Source organism: Chenopodium album, chromosome 18, assembly GCF_948465745.1.
Source record: "Chenopodium album chromosome 18, dcCheAlbu1.1, whole genome shotgun sequence".
Lineage (NCBI taxonomy): Eukaryota > Viridiplantae > Streptophyta > Magnoliopsida > Caryophyllales > Amaranthaceae > Chenopodium > Chenopodium album.
The window spans coordinates 5,217,678-5,238,221 of record NC_137851.1 but is presented as its reverse complement, the minus strand read 5'-3'; the positions used below and the strand labels follow the sequence as shown (position 1 = coordinate 5,238,221).

General features: G+C 34.8%; 4 protein-coding genes and 1 pseudogene across 5 annotated transcripts; 1 reads left to right on the top strand and 4 right to left on the bottom strand.

Annotated features, from left to right (window-relative positions):
- Window positions 1–1,201: 1,201 nt before the first annotated feature.
- On the top strand, window positions 1,202–3,646 carry LOC145591285 (LEAF RUST 10 DISEASE-RESISTANCE LOCUS RECEPTOR-LIKE PROTEIN KINASE-like 2.4; annotated as a pseudogene). Its single transcript, XR_014102287.1, has 3 exons — window positions 1,202–2,066; window positions 2,163–2,213; window positions 2,354–3,646. The product of XR_014102287.1 is annotated as an LEAF RUST 10 DISEASE-RESISTANCE LOCUS RECEPTOR-LIKE PROTEIN KINASE-like 2.4 (transcript).
- A 1,831-nt stretch (window positions 3,647–5,477) lies between these two features.
- Window positions 5,478–7,739, bottom strand: LOC145591289 (putative F-box/LRR-repeat protein 23). The gene is made up of 2 exons (XM_081647700.1): window positions 7,415–7,739; window positions 5,478–6,206 (listed from the first exon to the last, which is right to left on the bottom strand). Exons 1-2 carry the CDS (start codon window positions 7,618–7,620, stop codon window positions 5,786–5,788), a joined length of 627 nt encoding a protein of 208 aa, XP_081503826.1. The 5' UTR covers window positions 7,621–7,739; the 3' UTR covers window positions 5,478–5,785.
- Window positions 7,740–11,673: 3,934 nt separating this feature from the next.
- Window positions 11,674–13,467, bottom strand: LOC145591634 (putative F-box protein At4g05475). The gene is made up of 2 exons (XM_081648150.1): window positions 13,067–13,467; window positions 11,674–11,893 (listed from the first exon to the last, which is right to left on the bottom strand). Exons 1-2 carry the CDS (start codon window positions 13,465–13,467, stop codon window positions 11,674–11,676), a joined length of 621 nt encoding a protein of 206 aa, XP_081504276.1.
- Window positions 13,468–14,558: 1,091 nt separating this feature from the next.
- Window positions 14,559–16,698, bottom strand: LOC145591288 (F-box protein SKIP19-like). Its single transcript, XM_081647699.1, has 2 exons — window positions 16,189–16,698; window positions 14,559–15,522 (listed from the first exon to the last, which is right to left on the bottom strand). Exons 1-2 carry the CDS (start codon window positions 16,611–16,613, stop codon window positions 14,985–14,987), a joined length of 963 nt encoding a protein of 320 aa, XP_081503825.1. The 5' UTR covers window positions 16,614–16,698; the 3' UTR covers window positions 14,559–14,984.
- Window positions 16,699–17,611: 913 nt separating this feature from the next.
- On the bottom strand, window positions 17,612–20,206 carry LOC145591287 (putative F-box/LRR-repeat protein 9). Its single transcript, XM_081647698.1, has 2 exons — window positions 19,786–20,206; window positions 17,612–18,801 (listed from the first exon to the last, which is right to left on the bottom strand). The coding sequence occupies exons 1-2, from the start codon at window positions 20,193–20,195 to the stop codon at window positions 17,958–17,960; spliced, it is 1,254 nt and encodes a 417-aa protein (XP_081503824.1). The 5' UTR covers window positions 20,196–20,206; the 3' UTR covers window positions 17,612–17,957.
- Between the last annotated feature and the right edge of the window lie 338 nt (window positions 20,207–20,544).

Here is a 20,544-nt window from a genome sequence, read left to right as displayed (position 1 = left end):
GAAGTACGTTGAGACAATTATAACAAGCTAAATATCCATATATATGTGTGAATCGTACGTAGAGCTGGGAATGGGTCGTGCTGGCCCGCAGGCGGCACGAACTTTTTGCCCGCCAGCACGGCCCATAATAATAAAAATAATTTAGAAAACTATAAGTAATAAAAATAAAAACAATAAAAAGGAACATTATAAAAAATATTAAAAAGAACCATAATAATATAAAGAACTATTAAAGGAGATAAACTTGTATTTTCTCTAAATGATAAAAATAAAAATAATTAAAATTAACTACTCCCTCCTGTTATGCATTAGTTGCAACACTTTCCATATTCGACCGTTTCATATTAATTGCAACAATATTATATTTGGAAATGAGCCACTATTATTTTATAATTTCTCTCTCACACTTTCACAAATATTTTACGTAGTATTATTTCTCTTTCCTATTAACTCCACCCACACTACTTTTTTATTTTATTTATTTATTACTATTTCTATCTCTTACAAATAATACTTTATATTATAAGCCTATAAGCCTAGTGTATAATTTTCTTAAACTATGAGTCAAGACTACTGTTGCAACTAACGCGAAACGAAAGGAGTAATTAATAATAAATTTATCTACTCCGTAATTAATAATAAAAATACAAAGCTGGCCCACAGCCTGGCACAACCCGACCTGCCAGGCACGTGGGCTGTGTCGTGCCGTGGGATGGGGTGTGCCATTTGGTGGCCCGGCACGGCACGATATCCAATTCTAATCGTACGTGAAAAACACCAATATTAGTCAAAATGATATATGTGAATAGTAAAAATGTTAAAATGGGACACTTTTTTTTTTTTTTTTTTTTTTTTTTTTTTTTAAATGGGACACTTAACGAAACGAAAGGAATATACTTGCGAGTTGCGACATCAAAACCCATTATATAAAGAATTAACTCAATTTGTACAAATGCCTGTTCTGTTTAATTAATTTATTTATTTTTTATTATTATTAGATTAAGTGCTACCCCTATCATGGATCCGCCACCATTTAGAACTAAGGTTATTTTGGATTTTTGGGTAGTTGGCTAGTTGCCAAACTTTTTCCTAGTGCCTCGACCCTACTGCCAGCCTCAAGGCCCCTAATAATAAAGTTAATATATTCCCACTTCTTGACGTTGACCATATAATCACTATATTCCTCTACATTTGATGTCATTGCTTACAAATATCACATTTGAATAAAATCTTCCCTCAAATTCTATCTTTTCCCTTTCTTTCTATCTTCATACCATACATACAGTATGAATTACTTAATCCTATCTTCATGTATCTTCTTCATTTTAGCATTATTATTAACAAACCTTCCAACATCTCTTTGTCGCGTTAGCAAAGAGTTCAAAGCATGTAGTCAGTCATTCAATTGTGGTAACATAACAAATTTAAGCTACCCTTTCTATGGTTTGGACCGACCTTCATATTGTGGCCACCCCGGGTTTGAGCTCTTAGGGTGCAACCAAATCGCTACACCGGTTACCATGAGCATGATGTCCCAAACTTTTGATGTTATGAACGTTAATTACACAACATCAACCGTAACAGTTGCTAGGCAAGATTTTAAAGCAAAGTCAGGGTGCCCTGACTCCTTACAAAACATTACAATAGACTTCTCGATTTTTCAATATACTCCTCGCGATGCCAACCTTACCTTGTTTTATGGTAATTGTTCGACGTTGTGTAATTCTACTAAGACTTGGAAAGAGTTTTCGTGTCCTATGAATCCCACGAATGTACCGGTTTGTTGGTTGACTAAGAATGCCATGATGAATAATAGTATCTCGGTATCTTCATGTCCTAACAGTCTTTTTCTTCCAATTCATATGGATGACAATTTGGCTATGGATCAGATAGGTGGTTACATACTTACATACCTAATGCTGCTTGGAATGGTTTTGAGCTTAAATGGAACGCGAATAATGGTTCGTGTGAAGCATGTCTCAAATCCGGAGGGCAGTGTGGACATGAGCCGCTTTCAAACAAGTTCTTTTGCTTCTGCAGAGATGAATCCAAGTGCCCTTTCCCAGGTATATTCGTGAAATAATACTCGTAAATGCACCTAATAATTAGACTTATTTATCTGAAATCTAATTTATATCTCTATAACTGAATCTTGAAAACAGGATCCACTCCATACAAGGTCATTCTAACCAAGTCCAAGATTGCGCTAATAGGTAATGTTACTGATGTACCTGAATGTTTTTTTGTTCCTCATATTTCAATTTTTTCTTACATATGAAGATTGCTGATTGAACAAGTCTTGGGTAAGACGATCTCATAATTTAATTACATGTTTTACTTGATGGCCTTGCAGCTTCTTTCTCAGCTGTTGGGATAGGAATTATCATTTTATTAGTCTTCTGTCTAAGAAAAAGATGTTCATCAAAGGAAGAGGATCCTCAGCGAAAAAAGAAGCCAGATGTTGAGGCTTTTCTCAAGATTCATGGAACTGTTGGTCTACAAAGACACACATATTCTGATCTGAAGAAAATAACCAATTCTTTCAGAGATAAGTTAGGTGAAGGAGGCTTTGGTATTGTCTACAAAGGAAAGATTCCGAATACTGAGAGTCTTGTTGCAGTAAAGATATTGAAAAAATCAGAAGGAAATGCAGAGGATTTTATAAATGAGGTTGCAAGTATAGGAAAGACCAACCATATAAACATTGTCAGTCTCTTGGGTTTTTGCTATGAAGGTCGACATCGAGCTCTTGTGTATGACTTCATGCCTAATGGATCACTTGAGAAGTACCTTTATGGAAAAAACAGCCACCATACTCTGACATGGGAAGAATTATTTCAAATCGCGGTTGGAACTGCAAGAGGGCTAGAGTACTTGCATAGAGGTTGTAACACAAGAATACTTCATTTTGACATTAAGCCACACAATATTCTCCTAGATGAAAATTTGTGTCCAAAGATTTCTGATTTCGGCCTTGCTAAACTGTGCCCTCAGAAGGAGAGCCTAATATCGATATCTGAAGCCAGAGGAACTGTGGGATATATTGCTCCTGAGGTATTTTTAAGGAGTTTTGGTGGTGTTTCCTACAAATCAGATGTTTATAGCTACGGAATGTTGGTTCTAGAAATGGTTGGATGTCGAAGAAAAACTGATATTGAAGGCATTGAATGCAACAGCGAACAATATTTCCCTCAATGGATATATCAGAAACTCGAATTAGGGGAAGCATTGGATGACCAAGAGATGTTGAGTTCTGATGAGAAGGATATTCAGAAGAAGATGATTTTGGTGAGCTTATGTTGTGTTAAGACTAACCCATCAAGCCGGCCAGAGATGAGCCAAGTGGTCGACATGCTAGAGGGAACGGTTGAATCACTACAAATTCCTCGCATCTCTTCACTCGCTCCCACCTCATCTTATGCTGGCTCGCCGAGGTCACAGTCACAAACCTCGTCCTACAGTTTCAGTATGACATGACACCTACACTTTAATAGTTTGTAGTAGTCAGTAGATAAATATAATATGCTCTCCAAAATATGCAAAATTGTATGGAGATATGCTGCCATATTCATGTTCTCAGACCATCTAATGTATGTGCCTTCAGTGTAATAACATGATGCAGGTAGAAGAAAATTTCTGAAACTAATTACAGGACAGTTTTCCAATGGCTACAATAATCTTGTAGCCATTATAATCTTTAAGTATGAACCATTGATATGCAATATTAAATCATAGCCATTCAATAATTTGACTACATAATTCTAGTAATTATAAAAATATTAGTTTTGATTCCGAAAAAACTAAATATATCAAACAGTACGGGTTTAAATTAGATACTTCATCTTCCCAGGCGAGTATTCATGTTCTCAGACAGATAAATGCTCATATGGAGAGTACGTAATAGTTAGTTAAATGGTCATAGACAGATAATATGAATATCGAGGAAGAATCTTACATGTACTTGGCCCTGCAAGAATGTGACATTTGAACAATGTATGATTTGATATGTCTGCATGCAATCAAGGCAAGCAAACTAAGATCCAAAGAGGCCAAAAAGAGCTGAAAAGTTAGAATATTCATAGTCCAAAAGGCAACCTCCAGAATAGTCAGAATTAAGCTGCTGTCATTAGAATCATACTCACTGTTGTAAGTGTTGTTAAGTTGACTAATCAACATTATTAAGCATAGATTATTGAAATGTTCTTCATCAAAGCATGGTTGGTGAAATAATGTGTAACGGCGTCATAGGGTTGTCAAAATACTTTAACCATTGTACTTGTATTTCGTATGTCATTTCTATAATCAAACGTTGCTGTAACAATCGTTAGCAGATTCTGATGAAGATTTTCCGCGAAATGTAGACTTTTGAGTGTTTAGACCGTAATTCTGGTGCATTAGACATCATCTTTTTGCATCAATAATTTTTGCTCTTGCATCATGTATTTAATTAGCTGGTCAAAGTTGACTGCTTTTATAATTTATATTGAGTAATCATGTTTTGGTCTGTTATGTGAAATATCTATGACCATTTCAGATAGCTCCAAATCTAAACATTAATTATATAAGATGTACTTCTACCTACGAATATTTGACAAAAATGATCAACAGGAAGTCAGAAATAAGATATGAGTGAATTTTCAATGTCTTTCTAAGCTTCTAGCAGATCACATGTACATTTTGTGATAGATGACGATTACTTAAAAAGTAAATTACAAGTGATTGGATTAAAATAACAGATTAAATAGAAACTATCATCCCGTGTATGACATATTGGTTCAACTTGTTTAATGTATTGTTTTCTCTTATCATCCAAAAAAATGCTTTAGGTCGAGATTCCACTAAAAATGTATTTCTTACTTAGAAAAAGTGAACTTCATACGGATTACTTTTGTTAAAATATCACTGCGAACTCGCTCCTTTCGTTAGGGTAATCTAACTTTGTTACTAATGCTTCCTCCTCTATCCACTAAGTGAAGTCACAGTCACAGAGTAGAGGCCAGAGGGTAGTACTCCCATTTCTCAGACCTCCTCCTATAGCTTTATTGTTTTACAATTCAAATACTATTTTAAATTCGAAAATAATTGTCACATTATTAGTTCAAACATATAATATAATATATGTGAGTGAAGAGAATAAAAACGCTCTAATGGCCATCTTTAGAAGACTCTACGCAACTGTTCATGTACGCTGCTGATAAAAAGTGCTCCAATAACCGCACTTCGTTCCTACGAAGAAAATTGTATACGAAGCAATAGAATTTACAAGTAATTTTTATTTAAGTGAATATAAGAAATTTATTAATGTAACGGTGAGGACTGAACCAATTATATCTAGCAAAATACAAACCTGCATTAACGACACGGCTGTGCAACAAACTGCCATAAATTACAGTAAGGATATAATCCTTAAGATGCAACCGAGGGAAAATAAACCAAAGCAAAAAGGACAAACAAAATTGTAGATGCAACAAGCTACATTATTACCCTGAGATTAATGTAAAAACATGATTGTTGATTCATCAAGGCGGAAAAAGAACCGGAAAATCAGTCAGAGGATTCAGTCTATGAGACCAGTATCAGCAAACTAGGGATATTTACCATCACAATCAATATAGTAAGGGTAATTATTCTTAAGGTACTCTGCATCAAAACCAAAGAGGCCACTATCATCAGAATCATACTCACTGTATGGACTGCGCAACTAGTAGCCAGAATACTTTTCTGAATCAGTACAAGCTTGGTAGCTATAATCTGCAGTGGAGTCATATGGTAACCACAATCGCTTTTAAGCCTTGTACATCTTGTAGAAACATCTTTTACCCAAGTCTCCAGATAAATCAATGTAGAAACATGTACGTAAATCAAGGGATTCAAGAAGAGGACATCCATCAAGGATTGCTTTTAAGCCTTCATTTGTCATACAGTTTCCAATCAGTTGAAGATTACGCAAATTAGGCATGGTTTTAGCAATGGCTAGTGCTTCTTCATTGCAAGTAAAGTTTAAAGTTTTAGACCCAACACTATTTAAGCTGAATGCTTTCAGTGAAGGGCAGGCATGGCCAATAGCTTCAATAGTATCCTCACAAAATTTACACATAATAATCTCCACTTCCTCGAGTGCTGGGAGCTTTTTTACAGCTTCAACCAGTACCTCATCAGAGATACGAATATAGTGCCATAATCGCAAATGCTTAAGATTCTTTGACCTGTTCAAAACATAGAGTTAGAATAACTGGTTATGGGCATGAGGGGCCTGAGAAAGCTCCCTAATGCTCAATTGATCAAATCATCAAAAAACCCATAATTACATGACATAATGTGATCAAGAATGTCCAATTCAATCATTATAAATGTTGAAGTGCTACATGCTACATCATATGATTTATATCAGATCTAAAACCAATTTATATCATTCTAAACATTTACATGTCCTACTCTAAAGGCAGGCTGGCAACTAAGGTCAGACAACACTACGAGAAGAAAACTAGGAAGTAGGAATCAATGTACTCCTTTCAGTCACAACCCAATTTCAGCTTTCAATGTAAACCTTTTGTAAGATTAAAGAGCACCTAGCCAAAATTATACTCCATTTTATATTGATCTTCTTACTTTGACCAATTATATCTCAAAAAAAGATTCCAAATAAGAAGAACAATATATATCAGAGGGAATAACAATAACTTGCCGCTACAAATCTACAATTGTCAAGGGAAAACATGGCCAATAGTCTGTTGAGAAAAATCACCAAAGTTCTAATCTTGAATCATTCCCTGATGTACATGCATCTAATTGCTACTACATGAAACATTGAAACATGATTATTTTGCAGCACTGAATGCTTGATAGAAGTCAATACACCAAACTAAACACAGTAATTTGCCACATACTCCATAAATCATGTTAACCAAGAAATGAGGTAATATCAAATAATCAATATACTGGTAATTCATCCTATTTAAACTATTTCAAAGAAAATTCATCATAAAAATAAATAAATAAATAAAAAATAGGGGGGGGGGGGGGGATCCTCAAGGAAACTAGTCCAGACCTTTGCACATTCTTTTACCATCTTTATCGACGTCGATTAAAGCATATGGAATGCTGATTGCAACAATTTCAGAACAGAGTAATACCACCATTCACCCCATATCCAAAAAAAACTCAACCTAAAACATAGATTAAAAAAAAAAAAAAAAAAAACAGACATTGCAGAATCAAAATTCGATGTATATCCATTCTCCATGAAAAAAAAGAGTACATCAAATTTCTTGAACTAAATTAGGGTATATCTGAGAAAATTAACCCAGAAAACAGGGGAAAACACTCAAATTAAACACTATAAACTCAAAAAATAAACAAGACATAATTAAAAATAATAATAACGCACGAAAGAAATGATGTAATTGTGTAATACCTATCAACGATGTACATCAAAGTATCATCATCGCAAAGATGCTCCAAAAAGATGTCAATGATACAGCCACAAGGCCCACAACTTCGATCAACAATGAATCGAGTTAAAACATTAGCACTAAATTCCAAGTCCATATAAGCATTAGGAATGAACATATCAACGACCTTGAACAATGAGGGTTGTTTGCAGAGTTTACGGAATAACATGCAAACTTTCTGAACATTTTCAGTTAGGTGAATTGTGTTTAATTTCGACAAAATTAAGGAACAAATATCTTCTGGAAGCTCTACTCAATTCGGAAATTTCTTCTTCTTGTTCCTCTTCCTGTTTCGATTGTTTCTTTTTTTGCGATTGAATTTGGTTGAAGTTGAAGGTTCAAATAAATTAGGGTTAGGGTTTGGATGGGAAGGGGAAATCGAAGACATTGTTGAAGTGAATTGAAGGAATGTGAACTGGAGGGAAATGACTCAATGAGAGAATGAATAATTCTACGAGTACTTTTTTTTTTTTTCCCTATTGGGCAAATAAAGTGCCCCTGTATTCTGTAACACACTCATATATCAATAAATGGGCCATAGCCCATAAGTCCATAAGGTATTAAGGTCCATAACCTACATTTTGAAAATCGTCTGGTGGTCGGAAATAAATTGCGATAATGAGAGTGAATTTGTAAATGCAATTTAGTACCATATAAATAGTCTATAGTTTCTGTGGGATTATAGGTCACTAGAGTGTATTGTAAAATGCACGGGATATATAGAGGGAAAAAAAAGAAAAAAAAATAGAAGATGAGCTAAAAAATAAATGAATATAGTAGTGGGATGGGTAGATTTTTTTAAAAAAAAAAAAAAAATTGAGAAAACTAAATACATGAGGGTTTAGCATTTGAGTTTTGGAGGTTTCTCGTTAAACTGACTCTTAAATTATATAATAGATGTTTCAGAAAAATGTAACAATATAGATAATTGTTAGCTTACTTAGCTATATTGGTAAAATTAAGCTTTTGTGAGTTATTGATCCAAGATCAAGTAATCCACTTAGAAGCTCCATGGATCAAGAACCGGTTGCCCTTATATTAGAAACTCTTGGATTTAGTCCATTTGCTCTCAAGCCTGAATCTGTCACTTTGTTCACTTGGGAGATCACTTGAAGCCCACAATAAAGTGTACATGGCCCATTTACTATTTTGGGCTATATAATTAAGTTTGATTTATCTTTTATATAAGTTTTTTTTTGACAAAATCTTTTATATAAGTTGTAATAAGGCTTAGAGGAGTTACTAATTTCCTCTCTTATTAAGCCGTAAGTTAATGTGTGATTAGGAGTTGTTGTAATTTTTAATTGCTGTTTTGTAACTACCCATTCAAATAGGTGTTACAAAGAAGTGAATTAAGAGTTAGAGGTTCATTTAGTTTTTGTAATCGTTGAATTAATATCACGATGCTAGAAGATGTTAAGTGGCAACTTATTCAGTTACCTTGTTGTCCATATTTCCTATAAATAGTAGAGCTGATCACATTGAGCCCGGCCCGATTTTGGGCGGGTATTGGGCAAAATTTTCCGGCCCAATTTTGAAAATTGGACGGGTTTGGGAAATGGATTTTATGCATTTTTAGTTGATTTTTTTTGCCCGGCCCAAAAAGCCCACACAGCCCGACTAGTTTGGGCGGGTTTGGGCACACGTTTTCCGGCTCGAAACTTTGCCGCGGCCTGAGAAATGGGCAAATTTTTTTTAACCTCGACCCCGCCCGGCCTGCCCATTGATCACCTCTAATAAATTGGGAGCTAATAAAAAGAGAATTACAGCTTTTGATTATTGATAAAAACCGAGTGTTTTAGCATTTTGCTTTGAGTTTGTCTCGAGTTAAAGTGTTTCCTTATAGCTGTGAGTTTGTTCTTGAGTTACAAGATTAAGGTGAACTTTGAGTGTGTCTTGAGTTCTTGCCTAAGATCCCAAAACTTTGAGTGTGTTCTTGAGTTTTGGTTGTCTATCCCGTTTTGTGAGTATTCTAGTGTAATTTGAGAGTAACCCGTTTTAAAAAGTTTGAATCCATCAACCTATATTCGGGTGGGTGTATTTAGACTTACATTAGTAATTCCCTAAAAATAAAAAAAATAATAAAAAAAAAGCTTTTGTGAGTAAACTAATGATATTAACTAAAAAAATTATCAACATTTACTTTTGTGAGTAACCTTTTGGAGTAAAGATTTACTTTTGGAGTAAAGATTTTATTTTTTTTGATAAAATAAAAATTACCTCCACCATTAAAAACTACTACTACTAATTCAGAGTCTACTACTACTTTATCAAAAACTTACTAAACACTAATATTGCACCTTTTCTAGTCCACCACTGCCTTACCAAACACTCACCAAATATTACTCTTACCAATCTACCACTGTCGTAAAAAAAAATAATTATAAATAAATAAATAAATTATTTGTTTGGTTTTACTTACCTCTAAAAGCTGCTGTACTTTTTACTCAAAAGCTAATGTCAAACACATCTATAATCTCATCTTTGTTAGTATGTTACCATCTTTTTTTTTTTTTTTTTTTTTTTGAAAGCTATTAGTATTTTTTTTTTTTTTTGGTGAAAGAGAGGGGCAAGTCCCAAGATACAATCACACACTACAAACGAAAAAATAAAGCAACACCAAAACAAAAGAAAAGCAGAACACAAACTAAGGCCTGTTCTCTTCAGCTTATTTTCAGTTCAGTTTAGCTTCAATAAGTTCAGTTTAGCTCCAATAAGTTCAGTTCAGTTCTTAATTTCCTTCTCTCATAAAATATCCAGTTCAGTTCACTTCAGTTCAGCTCCAATAAATTAAGTTAAGTTCATTCAGTTCAGTCAATCAGAACAGGCCCTAAAAGCAAATTAAACAGAACCTCTAAGCAAAGAAGTAGGCATCCCAACAGCATCAAACTACGCTTCTTGCCCTCTCCGGCACACTACGAGGCCAAGCCACTCCCCCCCCAAGTCCTCCAATAAAAAAAGCACGAAGGTCCTTCGGGACCGCATCCAATAAGACCCACTTACGATCTAAGTTTACCCCATAGTTAGCAAGCCAGTTAGGCACCCGGTTTGCCTCTCTATATATAGCTGTTAGTATGTTACCATCTATTACCGCTTAGAATGTGATATTACAAAGTAGGTCTAGTGAAAATTTAGGAAGAAAAATAGACATTTTAAAATTCTTCTTGAACAATCATAGGGATGAACATCATTCTTCATTTTAAATTTACCTACAAATCCATTCTCATTATTATTGTTTATGGTCGGTTGCCAAACAAACCAGTTGTTATAGGGAAGAGAGGATTAAAGCCTCGCAAGGGTGTGATGGGTAGACTTTTAAAAAATGATTTGACCCAATAAATCCCAACTTAAATGGCCGAACTTGGAGATCCGATGACTTGTATCCAATTCAAAAACACGATCTTAATCTAGCCCAAAAGTGGGGCAAACATGAATTGACTAGGGCACAGAATTACAGATCACTCTAAAACTAATTTAAATATTTATACATGTACCAGATACTAATATTAAACAAAATTTTCGAATAGGTTAAGACTGAAAATAAGATATCAAACAAAACTGGATCTAGCAAAAACGTGGCTATGCAACAAATTGCCCCTGAGACATTACGGAAAACACCATTGTAGCCTTTGCAGATGCAACAAGCTGTTAATCTAAGGGTCAAATAGGAGCTGAAGTCACTTAGATGCAAGTCATGCAACCACGGAATATTTAGCAGAAGACAGACGGGAAAACATGAATGACAATTCAGCATTGAGGAAAAGAGCTGAAAAATCAGTCAGAGGATTCATAGTCTACGAGGCCAGCACCAGCAAACTGAGCAAAGAAGTGGAGTGGGAGATCATCATAATCATCAAAGTAGTCAAGGTATTCATCCTCGAAATCAAGGTACCCTGGATATCCATAGAAGCCACTATCATCAGAATCATACTCACTGTATGGACTGCCCAACTTGTAGGCTCCGTAATGTTCTGGATCATCAGCACATGCTTGGTGGCTATAATCTGCAGTAGAGTCATACAATCGCCGCAAGCGCTTGATCTGCTCACATCTTTTCCCCAGATCTCCCGATAAATCAATGTGGAAACATGCACGTAAATCAAGGGATTCAAGAAGAGGACATCCATCAAGAATTGCTTTTAAGCCTTCATTTGTCATACCACTTCCAATCAGTTGAAGATTGCGCAAATTATGCATGCTTTTAGCAATGGCAAGTGCTTTCTCATTGTAAAATTCCAGTCTTAGATCCAACTTCATTGAAGCTGAATGCTTTCAGTGAAGGGCAGGCATGGCCAATAGCTTCAATATCATCTGCAGAGTAATCATTACATATAATAATCTCCAATTCCTCGAGTGCTGGGAGCTTTTTTACAGCTTCAATCAGTCCTTCACCAGAAATACAAATGTAGTTCCCTATTCGCAGATGCTTAAGATTCCTTGACCTGTTTCAAACATTTTCATTGAGCTCAAACCAAACCAAAACAAAACTCTCCTTGAGAACTTTCAAGCACAATCCCCCTAATAGCCCAAAGTACATGACAGATCAGTCATTATTAAAGCAAAGTGCTACTACTATGTACATCATATCAGGTCAATCCTATTCTGGCAGAGTTACCCCGTCCAGCTATAGCTGCAACAATGGTCGGAAAATACAATGAAAAAACTAGATACCGATGCTCTTCTTTAGGTCACTACCCAATTCATTTTTCAATCTACAACCTTAAAAGAAAATAGGAGTACACTTGGCAAAAACTACAATTTTATCACTTCAATTGTCAGGAAAAGTACAACAATTAGTCTACAAGAGTAAAATCACAAAGGTAATTTCTTGGATAGTTCCCTGATGCACAACTCATAGCTGCTACATGAAAGTGATAAAACACGATTTATTTGACATATTGAATAATTGATAGCAGTCAATGCACTAAAAGCTGGAAGCATTAATTTGCAAATTACTATATCAATATTGGAAAGCATATAGACATCTTGCGACCACAGAAATATACACCCAAATGACTTTCAATGCCAATATTCTCTAAATCTCTAAGATGGATAGATGATAAAAGTTCAATTTCTTTTACTAATTTAAACAACTTCGAAGCAAATTCATCAAACACCATTGCCAATTAGTCAAATGTGTCCAAATTTTGAATGGAAACATTAATGCAATGATTCCAGAACAGGGTAACTCCATCAAACTCAATTTTTATGTTTAGTTTTGTACCATTACACATTTACACTATACCAATATTGAGACCAATGTTCACCTAATATCAGAAATGAGGTCACGACATAAATTCGGCCAAAATATTTCCATATGTTCTGACTTCTTTAATTTACCAGCATGTGCATATTGACTCAGATTCGGACAAATTAATACCATAATACTAAAATAAAATTGCAAAATTAAACTTCACATAATCTCATTTTTTTTTTTTTTTTTTTTTTTTTTTTTAATTTCTAAGCTACTCAAACAAAATATTCAATTTTTTTTTCCAGAAAAATGAACAAAATTCAGATAATTCAACACTATAAAACTCCAAAAATTGCAAAAATTAAACAACACAAAATCAAAATTAGAGAGCCTAAGAATGATATATCTGTCAACAATGTACATCAAAGTATCATCATCACAAACAAACTCCAAGTAGATATCAAGCAAACAGCCACAACTTCGATCAACAATTAATCGAGTCAAAACATTAACATCAAAATTATCTAGAAGTGTCATATCAACGACCTTGAACAGTGAAGGTTGTTTGCAGAGCTTGCGGAATAACATGCAAACTTTCTGGACATTTTCGATTAGACGAATTGTGTACAATTTCGAGAAAATTAAGGACCAAACATCTTCTGGAAGCTCTAGCCAATTCGGAATTTTCTTGTTCTTGTTCTTCTTCTTCCTGTTTCGATTGTTTCTTTTTTTGCGATTGGATTTGGTCGAAGATGAAGGTTCAGATAATTTAGGGTTAGGGTTAGGGTTAGGGTTTGGATGAGAAGGGGAAATTAAAGACATTGTTGAAGTGAAATTGAAATGAATGACGGAATTTTTGTTGACGGGACTTGGGAAATGGAGGGAAATAAGAGGACTGAAGGTTTTATACTTTCGTAGTGGATTGGGCCTTATTTTTAAAGATGGTCCCACATTGTCACACTATTATAATCCGTATTTTTGTGGATTTTAGTTGCTTGTCAAAGTGTTTGGACTACTGTACTTGGTAAGTGTTTGGAGTACATTATCTTGTTAATTTTTGTGATGAGAAAGAGTGAATATGAGATGTCACTCACGAAGTCACGAGTTATCTAGATTCAATGGGGTTAATACTGTTTGTCGGTCAAACTTTGGCTCGAGTAGAAAATAATTGATAATTGAGATGTTGGCGAACTGAATAAATCTAAACATAACTAGTAAACTCATGAGAAGCTAGAAAAAAATACTTCATCAAATAATTGAAAAAATACATTGTCACAACCATATACAAGCCCATATGCTGAACGAGGGTAAACTCTAAAAAAAAGTCAAAACTTATGGGTAAGAAGTATTTTGTAAGTAGCATCCACATTCCTGTACTCTCTTGTAAGGTAAACTTTGACAAAAAGTTACTTTAATCAATTAATTGTACTTGATCTTTGTCTCAAAACATTAAAAAAAAAAAAAAAAGTATTGAATCTTAAATTTAATGTACTTCCTTAATTCATTAATTGTTGATTCTCAAGTCTGAAATCTGAATCTCCTTTTTGTGGTATTGTTTTTTACAATCCCAAGTGGTATCCAGTAGTAATAATCTTCCCTGGGAAGCTTAATTTGTAGAAGCTGTGAAGTTGAAGCCTAAAACGTAAAACTCGTGAGACAGCATCATTATCCCATTCAGTTCGCCAAGGAGATTGCAGCCAAAGAGCTCAATCAAGTCACTTATCTAAATCATACTGTATAAAGATAAGCTGCATATGTTTTGTTCCATTTTGAAAGAGCTGACTGCAAGTTCTGAACTCTGTTAATCTTCTTTTTGTTTTTGTATTGTTTGAGTAGCAAGAGGAAATGCTTCTGAAAGTATTGATTCTTCGTACTATAATCAATGTGTGTACAAGATAGATTCTTATCAGGGACTACAAGTAATAAGTTTCTAAATGTCAGGGCTGACAGTACATATGATAAATTACATAGTACATGAACTAGGCTAGTAAAAATGTTGCCATATGGAATCAACTGCCACTCACCAAAAAAAGAAACAAAAAGATCTATTACATTGGATGCAACCAAGGAAAAATTAATTCGCTGGAAACATGATTGTAAATCCAGCAAGTTAAGGCCGAAAAAAGAGCTAAGTAAACATTGGAAGCAACCAAGGCAAAATCAACCTGATACAGAAGTACATACATGATTGCAGATCCAGCAAGACTGAAAAATAAGGGGTCTTCGGTCTCTTCACCAGCAAAGCAAAAGAGTGAGGAGTCCACGAGACCATCAAATAGTAAGATATTTTTTTTATTTTATCCTCAACACCCCCCAAAAAATATATGTTGGCTACTTGGCTAGAAACCAAAGAAGCCGCTACCACCAAAGTCATCATCATTCTGTAGGCTGTTCCATTTGTCAGCAAGGAATTCTTCACAAGCTTCATGGCTATAGTCTGCAGTAGAGTCAAATGGTAATCGCAAGCACTTGATCCGAGCACATCTTTTACCTAAATCTCCCGATAAATCAATGAGGAAACATGCACGTAGATCAAGGGATTCCAGAAGAGGACATCCATCAAGAATTGCTTTCAAGCCTTCATTTGTCATATAGTTCCCAATCAGTTGAAGATTGTGCAAATTAGGCATGGTTTTAGCAATAGCTAGTGCTTCCTCATTGCGAGCTAACGTACAATTATTAGACCCAACTGCATTTAGGCTGAATGATTTCAGTGAAGGGCAGGCGCAGCCAATAGCTTCAATAGTATCCACAGAATAATTACAGATAATAAGCTCCAATTCCTCAAGCACCGGGAGCTTTTTAACAGCTTCAATCAGTCCAGCATCTGAAACATCTAAATAGTGCCCAAGTCGTAGATGCTTAAGATTCTTCGACCTATTCAAAAATTATATCAGTTAAAAGATATAAAATGCAAAACCATCAACAAGTGGAATCTAGAAGAGCTCTCTTATGCTCAATTGTCAAAAGCCAAACCCCAAAAAACCAATTTATACATAGAAGCCTGTTCTAAACTAGTTGTAGGAAGTATAAAGTTGAGATTTTAACACTAAAGTTGTCATTTCTAGAGGAATTGTTATTTGTCGATTCAATTTTGAGCAATATCCCTACATCCAAGATAGAGTAATTCAATAATTCAACATAGAAGCTACAATTAACTGAAACAGAACAGCCGCCACAATACTTTCAGGGTGTGTTTAGCACAACATATAATAATTTGTTTCCAAAGAATCAAATTCTAATACTCCATAAGTTCCAATAAGTTGCAATAATTTAAAGTCGAAATCAATTGAATAGAACGCACCCTTATAAATCCTGCAGCATAACATGAAACAACAAGTAAAGAGCATATTTGACAGAGAAAGACTATTCCCAAAACCTAAAGATAATCAGGTAAATATATCCAATTTTTCTCACATTTCTTTCACCAACATCATTTAGATCATCCACAATATAAAAATCCCAAGAAAACTGCAAAAATTAACAAAATCAAACAACAAAATTTGCAGGACAAAAATTCAAAAAAATTTCAAAATGTTGTACCTTTCAACGATATACATGAGCGTATCATCATCACAAACATACTCCAAGTAAATATCAACCAAACAACCACCACTACGATCAACAGCGAATCGGGTCATGACATTCGGGTCATAAGGCAAGTCCATATAAGCATCTTCCAAAGTCATGTCAATGAATTTGAACATGGAAGGTTTTTTGCAGAGATTACGGAATAACAAGCAAACTTTCTGAACATTTTCGATTATATCAATGGTGCTTAATTTGGAGAGGATTAAGAACCAAACTTCTTCAGGAAGCTCTAACCAATTAGGGGTGTTCTGGGATTGAAACTTCTTGCATTTGAAGTTGGCTGATTTGATTGAATTTGAAAGTTGGGGGAATTGGGGATTAGGGTTAGGGTTAGGGTTAGGGTTAGGGTTTGGATGAGGAGAGGAGATTGAAGACATGGTGAACAGTGGAGGAGCTGAGTTGAGGAAGAGAGGGTTAGTTGTTCATTAGAGTGAGAAAGCGGGGGAAATTAACAAAGGAGAAGTTTTGTTTACCGAGTACTATGTTCGGGCCATTTTGGGCCCTATATTAACTATATGTACTTCCGTATATGGATAAATGATGATGGATATCTTAAGCGGAATTCGATCTCAAATTTTAGGTGTCATTCAATCATTCTAAAACTAATTGACACTTATAAAACTTGAGATATTAGTTTGATGTCCTTTTGTCGTTTGTGAGCATAGTGTAACAAAGTCGAAATAACGAAGTATGGGTGTGATCCTATGGATGCTAATGAGTATAATGGTTTACTATGAATCAGTCGATCCTAACTTAAAATTTTCATGAATTGTACATCGAAAAACGTGAACAAGTTTAATTTTTTTTTTTCAAATATTTTATTCTACTCATCTATCCTCAAATAAAAGTCTCACTTTTTTATCAACTTGACAATAATATTTTTTAACGAAGATTTAAATTATATGGAGTATTGACAAGAAGGTTAAAAACAAGGCATAATCATAGTAGTATCTATAAACTATAATGTACCTAAATAGAAGGAATAATATTCAACTCAAGTTGAGTTTGATGACAATTTGAACTTGAAAAATTTAAGAGCAAAAAGTTTATAATTCGGTATGAGTTCGATTGCAAGCGTCATGAGCCAAGCTTGGTCTCGGGCCTCTTAGATTAGCACCCTTATTAAAGCAGAAGTGTAATATAGGTGAATATTGTATGGCTTAATATAAAAGTGACAAATCCACCGTTACGACTTGATGACAGTACTCAGATCCGTACAATTTCCAGAAAAAGTTGCAATTCTGCTCAGGTACTGGGTAGTGAAGGTTGAAGTGCGGAGTATATCATAATACAAGAGTAATTGGAGAAATTGTCAAAAACTACAACAGAAGAAAATGTTAGAATTCAGAACTGGACATATTTAAATAGAGCTTGTAACCTTAAATCCCATCCATATGTGCACAACAGCAAAAGAGAGGCAGTAACAGCAACTACAAAGTTTCTAAAAAGGGCAAGGAGTGGCCATATCGCACATATGATATCTTACAAGAACTAGGCCTAGCATAAACAAGGACGTGCAACAGACTGCACCCCACCAACAAAAGAAGGATATATAACATTGTATGCAACCAAGCCGAAATTAGAAAAACCGATTGCAAATTAGGGCAAACACGGTCTTTCTTCCGTAACTTCCCAACTGTAACAAGGCAAAATCATTCCAAGACAGAGTAAACATGGTTTTTATACCAAGGCCACAAGGAGCTGAAAATCTCAGTAAAAGGTCAAGGCATCATTGAATCAATCCATTCATCATAGTCCATATCTGGAGGAGGAGGAGAGTAACTGGGCGACGAAATACCAGAACAGCAATCACAGTACCAGTCAGGGTACTCCTCGTCAACATCATCATTGTCAATGAATTCTTGGAGATCCATCTGACCGGGGAACTCGTTGATCACATGCGGAGGCATATTTTGGGGCTGCAAATCATCAGCATGGGCATAATCACAAACATTATCATAGCCATAATAATAATCAGGATTGTCATGGTCAATGAATTCAAGGTCATCATCCCAATCTGGATTGTCAGTACTAAACCTTGAACAACCCCTGTTACATAACAAATACCCCGCTATCAAAGAAGGAGTATGAGTATTACCAGCATCACACTTGCAAGCTTGGTGGCTAAAATGTTCTAGAGAGGCACTAGGTGGTCGAAAGTGTTTGATCTGTTCACATCTTTTACCTAGATCTCCCAATAAATCAATGTGAAAACATTCACGTATATCAAGGGATTCAAGAAGAGGACATCCGTCGAGAATCGCTTTCAAGCCTTCATTTGTCATGTAGCTCCCAATTAGTTGAAGATTGTGTAAGTTAGGCATGCTTTTAGCAATAGCCATGACTTCTCTATTGCATTTATGATTTTCAGGCCAAACATTATTCATGCTAAACGATTTCAATGAAGGGCAGGCATGACCAACAGTTTCAATAGCTTTTTCATGGAAACAAGAGAAATTAAGCTCCACTTCCTCAAGCATTGGAAGCCTTTTGACAGCTTCAACCAGTTCCCTGTCAGATATGTCAACATGGTGGCCAAGTCGGAGATGCTTAAGATTCCTTGATCTGTAAATAAAAAAGGTTCATTAACAATAATTCAGGTTGCATACTATATTACTATCAACAAAGAGGGTCTGGAAAACACTCCGGGCCATATGTCAGCGACATTGGAACCACGAAAGACATACATTATGACAAATAATTAAACGTTATGCAGTTCAGATTGTCATTTTCACGAATCATTAGAAGGTGAAGATATTTCCGTCATCATTGAATAATTAATTGGATATAGATTTTCACCTGGCCAATTTTTCCTTTGAATTTTTACGATGAATTTAACACGCCCTACAATGGATCTTACAAACAATATACAAAAATCAGGCAGAAAAAACAGTAGAATTCAAGTAAAGAAACTCCCAACAAAACAAGCAAGATACACATTGCCACACTTGATAACATTTCAGATGATTCGACAAGAGAACTCTAAACCCAAAATAAAACATGTCATGAAAAGTTTGCAATTAATCAAACAATATAATTAGGATAAACTAGGAAAAGGCCAAATTTTTCATCAGGGTCAGATATTAAAATTAACACACTAATCAGTTACACACCAACATACGTCATTACATAGATGAAACAAGACATTAGTCCAAATATCACCTTTATTGCAAGTTTGCAATTAATCAGACATTACAAATCAATTTTATAGCAACAATCCAAAACTACTACAAACGGTTTAATTAGTAACAATTAGTTTTATAAAGAAAACTCAAATAAAAAATATATTAAAACAAGGCACTAGTCCAAGTATTACATTCAATTTGGAGATTAGACTACTTCCAACCAGCAAATAAATCCAAAAAATTATGAAAATTATTCAAGATAAGTACAATAATTTCACAAAATTTCTGAATAATAATAACATTAAATCGACTAGTTCTCATAGTAATAACTAGATATAACATGGATATTATTATAGAGATAATAACAGAAACAGTATAATAAAAAAAAAAAAAAAAAAAAAAACAAAATTTAAAATTGGAATACCTTTCAACAATGGCCATTAAAGTATCATCATCGCAAAAAGTTTCCAAATAAATATCGACCAAATTCCCAGAACTTCGATCAACAGCAAATAGAGTCATGGAATTAACATAATCAGAATCATCGTCATCAATGTATTCATCTGGAAGAGTCATGTCAATGACATTATACATTGAAGGTTGTTTGCAGATTTTGCGAAATAATTTGCAAACAACCTCAACACTTTCGATTATGTCAACTGTGCTAACTTTTGAGAGAATAATAGACCAAATTTCTTCTAGAAGCTCGGACCAATTAGGGATATTCATCTCTTTGTTGTGAGTAATTTTCTTGATGGGATTGAATTTGTCTGGATCAGAGATTTGGGGGTTAGGGTTTGGTTTGGGTGAGGGAAGTGAAGAGTTGGAAGACATGATGAACAATGAAATGGTTTAACTGACGGACGGGAGCAATGCCCAGTTAATACAGTGGCAATCTTGAAACTTAAATGGGAAGTAGTAGTACTAGAGGTTTCAAAAACACGTTCGATCTAACCCGATCCGATCCGAAATCGATTCGAAAAATATCCGATTTAGATTTGGACTCACGTGAACATAACAATTTAACATGGCTTAACTTTAAAAATTGATCCGACCCAACCCGACCATGTCAAACCTGATCCGATCATACGAATTGACATCTTTAGAAAGTACAAGGGTATGGAGAAGCTAATAAAAGTAAATTAACTTAGGCCCCATGCCATGCACGGTAAATTTATTTTTT